This window comes from Notothenia coriiceps, unplaced genomic scaffold, assembly GCF_000735185.1.
Source record: "Notothenia coriiceps isolate Sejong01 unplaced genomic scaffold, NC01 NC01_scaffold00004483, whole genome shotgun sequence".
Lineage (NCBI taxonomy): Eukaryota > Metazoa > Chordata > Actinopteri > Perciformes > Nototheniidae > Notothenia > Notothenia coriiceps.
In genome coordinates, this window is record NW_011337184.1 from 404,483 (window position 1) to 411,273 (window position 6,791).

Here is a 6,791-nt window from a genome sequence, read left to right on the forward strand (position 1 = left end):
AGCATTGCAAGGGTTCCCTCGACAAATAGAAAAAGGATTTCAAAGTTGGATTTGAGTACATTAAAGAAAATAAGCTTTGCGGCCAACACACATTTATGATACTTATAAAAACATAAATATTAACACCACTTTATGATTTTCGAAGCGTAAACCTAATCTGCGGGAATAAAAAGCTAATGTAATGCTATAAAGAAAATACATCACGGTCTCCTGGCTGCACATCACCACCGCTGAGCTAAAGGCGGTCGCATGTCAGTGTGATGACATTTAGTAGTAACCGCCATTTTTAGGACCAAGAGAAGCTTCAGACATTCACCAGTGGAGCATTAACTGATGTTTTCAGCTTGTGTTAACAACAGATCTTACTTCAGACTTCTAACCACAAGCAAGTCAAACAAAAACTGTTGACTTGGAGACGAGGGAAATGGAAGTGGTAAAATACTAAGTATTTTTCAGATTGTAGAACTCATTCCTGCACCACTCTTTAACTTAATGGTTTTAGTATTTTATTCTGTTTGAATACCTACTGTACATGAAGCTTAGAAATATGCCATTCAATGACAATGAACTGCAGTGAGTTGACACCCTAGATATGCATTAGAGTTACGTAGAAGCCTTCAATTAATGGACCGTAGATACTAGTACAAGTACAAGTTATATGGGTATTTTGCGAGATCCATTCATCTGTCACAATTGACGTTCTCCATACATTTGCACATTGATGATTTGACATGTCTTCTCTCATCCTCACATTGTCATAGCAGGTGAATCGATGCACACATTAGAGACACACTACCTTCTCAAGCCCTTCTTCCTTCAGACTGATAACATCGAGGTCAAAGTCAGTCCTCAAGCCATTGGTCCGGTTGAAGATTATTCTTCCAGTCAGGCCATCCCAGTGAGCCTAAAGACAGGGGGGTGGGGGGGATATGAGAGGAGATTCAACAATCAGCACCAAGTCTTAATCTTTCCTTTTTGGATGTCACTGTTCAAAGCAAAGTAGCCAAGGAGTCAGAACACACACTTTTTCTTTTTCTACCTCTCACACACTGGTTCTGTCTGTACAGCTTCCTGGCATCAGAAGCTCTACACGCACACACTCTGAGGCTGCATTTGTAACTGTGTGAAGGCAATCCCACAATCTTTACAGATATTCAGGGGTGTGATAAGATACAATGCAGCATGAAAGTGGTTCAGAGCAGGAAAAGCTTTTTTTTTTCCAGGTTCAGCAAATCATCACAGAGATTTTCCAACTGGGAGCCGGGGACTTCAGGCCCTGAAGTCAGAAGAGTGGGAGCCAAAGATCTCTTCCTCTGTACAGTCTGCTCTGCTAGAAAGCCTTTTTCATGATGCTTTGATTCATACACCTCTGATAATCAGAGTGCTGTTTGCATACCACTCCAAAAGAGAGTTTACTTTTTACAATTACCAAGTGATATATTAAATCTGTCAACTTGTGTTGTCAATGTGTTACTATACAGTCTGTCACTTAATCTTCTTCACAACTGTTGACCATTTCCTGGATCCTAGATATTCATGGTCCCAAGAGGAGAACTCCTGTAGACTTTGGTGTGTCATAATTGGTATACTTAAATTATTTAAAACCTCTTAAGCTCACATTCATGCTCCACAGAGGATGAACCCCAGCTGCCAATCTCCGAATAACTCTTCTTCTTCAAGACCCACCTTAAAATGACCCTTGGCGTTCTGAGTTGCTTACTTTACAGGATTGTAATCCAGCCTTGAATGCCATCCTCATGACAAGAAAAATATATATTTCTAATATTATATTTGTGTGCAGTTTTGACTCTTTAAAGGGAGAATTGTAAGCTAAGTCAACCCCTGATTTGTCTAGCACCACAAAGTTCATTGGAACAAACGAGATTTTTTTAAAACAAACCGGAATAAAAGCATATTAAGGCTGCTGAGAGGTTTTTGACTTAAATTATTCCAAGGCCCACTCCCCTTATGACCAACCACAGAAAAAAACATATAATGTATATTTGAAAACAAGCAAAACGTTTTTAAGGGAGGTGAGAGCTGGGAAACGACCATTCATAGTGTTTTTGTGATGCAGTTTTAAAGCTCTACAAAAGATGTAGCTAGTAAAGGATCATCATTTAAGATCATTTCCGATTGTTCAAAATAAAGTTCAATTGATCAAATTAATCCAATCTAATGAAATATCTTAATTTGCCTACTTGCCTATCTCGTCAAATAAATATTAATTAAGCTTAACACATTTATTTTACATGGTGTATTTTGATGAGTATTTTTCAAAGATGGTGTCATGTAAACTTGAGTATACTTCAAGATTTTTGAAAAGTAAGGGTTGTGGAAGGAAAAATAAACAGAGCATCAAAACATCTATAGTGAAAACTGTTGAATTTAATATAAATAAATGCATATAGTTCCAATTTGCAAACCCTCACCAAATGGTTTATTTATTGCAGTGTTCTCATGAACAGAGCATAAGGGAGCCCTAAATATAGTTTGCCTAATCCTCAGCCTTTCCACGGAAAGCTCCGGATTAACCATCCCAGATTCAGAAACGCAGCAAACTGTGGGGCAATTACCAAATATTAAGATAATGTTCTTTTTTTTGTTTCTGCATGGCTGACTAACGCTGGGAGCAGGCTCAAGATGGCTGCCGTCCTCATGGGAGTATGTATGCAAACACATCAAAAGGTTTCCATATGAATAAATACACAGATAAATCATCTCTATTTAATCACATTCCTTTTGCCTCGGCCTTATTTGCATTCTGCGGGTCTGCTCCGCTGAGAGCATGTGTTTGCTGTGTGTGAAGGAGTGTGTGTATGGTGGGGGGGAGCAGGTAGAGCAGCAGCTACCTCTTTGATGAGGGCCATGAAGCGGTTCCCGAAGCGCCAGGGCTTGTGTCGGTTGCACTGTAACGAGCTGACAGTGATCTGCTGAGACTGCTGCACAGCCACGGCCACCACGTGCACGGCATCGTACATGAGCGCGGCGTCCGTCTGCAAACAGAGAGGGGGGGGGGGGGGGACAGAGCGTCATTCACATGGAACACAGAGAATCAGCGGGCACAGGCATGGATCTGCTCAGAATCAGAGAATATCAATGTCATGATGGCACAATCAAAGCCTCACATTAAAACCCAGGGGCCCGGCTCCAGAGCACAGACAGTAGAGAGAGAAAACATTTAAAAATAAAGGAGAGAGAGTAAAGGCTCCTTCTCAAACAGACAGGACTTTTCTTCAGACTGTTCATTTTACATTTATATTACAGTTATATGCCATTTCCTGGACATTTAATGTAAATAATACTTTCAAATTGTGTTAGCTGTAATTTGTCCCTCAGATTTGTATCTCTCAAGGTCAACTTTTAAGTATTTCTCTTTTTAGTTCCGTTTTGTTTTCTGAGATGTTTATGTTATGTTTTTTCATTTTCTACACTTTTTATTTTTCACATTACGTGCAATGCCTTTTTAACATGCTGCTGTAATGAAAATATGTCCCAATTTGGGATCAATAAAGTGTATATTATCTTATTTATCTTATCTTATATACATGCAAATATTTGCACATGTATAAATAATATGCAAAGAATAAAGTTAATATTAAATACATGATCCGTCCTATACTTTCATACACATAAAAAAAGCTTCTAAAGTAAACTATTTTATCCAAACAAAACTACTACTTCATAACTACTACTACTACTACTACTACTACTACTACTACTACTTATATTACTACTTAGTAGTAGTAATATAAGTAGTAGTAGTAGTAGTAGTAGTAGTAGTAGTAGTAGTTATGAAGTAGTAGTTTTGTTTGGATAAAATAGTTTACTTTAGAAGCTTTNCTAAAAAAGGGGCTACAACGGAGCTGATCCAGATTTGCGTCCGATATGACGTAATATCGGAAATGTAGGCTGGCTTTACACCCACGGCCCTATCAGAAACGTTGCTATCAGAAACAATGCCCGACTGTTTTGGCCGTAATATGGTCGGTGCATGTTTACATTAGCATCGCTAACACTCAGAGCTAACCTGTACTGGAGAGCATGTGTGTGAAGAAGCAGAAAATAAAAAGGAACTCACCTTGTGGTATAACCGGCAAGCGAGAAAGCCTTTGAGCTCCATACTGTTTCAGAAATAATCCTTGATAATCCATGATATGGCGTTTCATCACCGCAGTATTTAGTTTAGACAGTAGCTGCCGGGTCCCGCATGAGCTCATCCCCCTCATTTATTTATTTTTTAAAGCTTTATACCCCAAATCAGCACTTTTGAAACAGGAAGTGAAATAGAGGGATATGAGGCATGGCTAGAATGGGTGATCTGTTTGGTATTTTGAGCAAAACACTTCATAGACATGTATTTTTATATATTTGTATATATCTGAGACCTATGCTATTGCCTAAAAATAGCAAGATAGGTGCACTTTAAAATAAACGAGATACATACGGAAGATAATTACCTTATTCATCAAGACAAATTATCACTAATGTATCCTATGCTTTCTTTTAGTATTCTCTTTCAGTGCACATGTATCACACACCATCTACGCTTTACAACTGCTCTCCCATTTAAAACTCGAGAGCTAGAATATTATTCATTGATTAGCTTTGGTATGATTTCCCCTCCCTCCCCCCTATGTCTTTGAACCTAAACATATTTAATTTCATTCATTCTTTTTCACTGGGAGATGATCCAGCATACTCCTTAATCAAACCAAATAGAAAAGCAAAGTCGATAATTGCTTCTATTGTCTCAGGCTGTGGAGAGCACTACTCTGTTTCATAATTGTTGAAATCACAGCAACAAATGAATGCAAAAATTCATCATGTGGCGATATTAAGGGAATCCAACCTGCCTGTTAAACAGGGGACACTAAAAGGGATGCACACAGATGGGACAAGAGCACTGGTTGACGTTCAGGGACTATAAAGATGGCCAACTGACACTGTCACCGGAAACATACCAAAAATGGACGTTTTAACGGCTTTTTATATTTGATAACATGATTCCTTCAGATATTATTGCAGATCTGCTGTAAACTATCAAGCTAACGAAGCTAATCTAGTAATTTCAACAACAAAAAAACGGACACAACACTGACAATTGAAAAAGAGTAACTCTGCCAACAGTGGTGATTTTTTCATTGGCAGCTGTCTTGGCATTGTTTTTGAAATAGCAGCACGTTTCTCCTAATGTAGAGCGTCTGCACAGTCGGCGCCAGACATAACTAATCGCACATTTATTGTCTCGAGGTGGAAAGCACAAACAGCCCTGAGTATGATAAACAAAGCTGAGGCAAAAGGGAAATACCTGAAGCACAAAATGTCTAAATAAATAAACCAACATGCTCAAAAGAAGGGAAAATAGTGGGGCACGTCCTTTCTTTATTCTACTCCTGCCCTCTCAAACAGACACACAGTCTCCCTCTCTTGTCACACATTATCCCCAGCCAGTCACCTTTACTCCTCTACACGTTAGATGTTCTTCTGCAGAGCCAGGAAATAAAAGTACAGGCGAGCTGGCACACAGACAAACACACTCTCAGTGTTTCTCCCTCTCACAAACTTTACACTTTCTGAGCGCTGCACTCACCCAGGATAAACCCACAGTTGCTGCCAGAGTGAATCAGTTAACTTAACAGTTTTGTGACTCTCCTCACGTCCTGGGGGATAAACAGAGGTTTGGCACTACTTGGCTTTGGCAGACAAGCGTAAACACAGTTGTCGATAATTGCTATTGGATTGTAGTAGAGGTACTTTAGAAAAAAACAGCTATTGCCGAAATGGAGTGGTTCAGTGATGACCAATTTTTGTAGTCCGACCCCGAAGTCAGCATCGTAAAGGGTCCATCGACAAAACGGATTTAGATTTTTTTATTTGGGACATTGCAGAACATATGCTCCATGATATTTACTGGTTTTGTCCCTACTGCTAAGCTAACATACACATGTTCAGCATGGCAGCGTTTATTAGAACATCATGGGAAAAACCTCTAGCTTCTGTTAACCAAGACCTTATTTCAGGCATCTAATCACAAACACTGAGAAAAATGTTGGCTTTTAGACAAAGGAACAGGACGTTCCAAAATGCTAACTCATATCCAGGTTCTAGGACTAATTCTTGAACGACTCTGTGGCTAAAATGCCAAACTTGCAGCTTCAGAGCTATAGGTCATAAACAAATAAGTGATGCACAGTGACCTTTTCTTATGTGCACTCTATGTATAGATCTCACAGATGCTCAACAGTTGTGCATGAATACAAAGTAAATGAATTAAAGTGGACCTATCATGCTATATTTTAATAATATAGTGTAGGACCATACCTATATAAGGCATATTTATACTTTTTATTTTTCAAAATACCAAACAGATCATGCATTTTAGCCATTCCTCATTTCGCTCAATTTAACAATGTCTTTACATGGGCTGATTCCGTGAGAACAGCACCATCTACAGGCCTGGCATATGTACTACAGCGTCTCCAGCGCTTTCGAACGGCAATGTCCGTGGCTGTCTCCTCCTGATTGGTGGATTTGGCCCAATAGCCGTAGCGCAACTTCTGTGACATCATAGAAGTGTTCAAATCTGGATCAGTCTGTATCAGATCCATTGCAGCCCCTTTTTCAGAGATTTGGGTATGGAGGAAAATAGAGAGGGTTGTGTTTTCTGACACTTGGTGAGTTCCCTGGAACACCGGGGACACATATTCATGTATAAAAGACGTACAAAAGTGCATTTTGCATGATAGGTCCCCTTTAAGTGTTTTTGTAGGTTTTGTACCGAGTGGCAG

The 6,791-nt window shown here is 39.3% G+C and overlaps 1 protein-coding gene across 1 annotated transcript in view; it reads right to left on the minus strand.

Annotated features, from left to right (window-relative positions):
* The window catches only part of LOC104942311 (glutamate receptor ionotropic, kainate 2-like), a 49,352-nt gene extending 46,362 nt beyond the window's left edge, over positions 1-2,990 (minus strand). Inside the window, exons 1-2 of the mRNA XM_010767515.1 lie at positions 2,853-2,990; positions 797-904 (exon numbers count right to left, since the gene is read on the minus strand). Coding sequence (XP_010765817.1) covers positions 797-904; positions 2,853-2,981 — 237 coding nt within the window. The 5' untranslated portion in view covers positions 2,982-2,990. The remainder of the gene's footprint in view (positions 1-796; positions 905-2,852) is intronic.
* Positions 2,991-6,791: the final 3,801 nt, after the last annotated feature.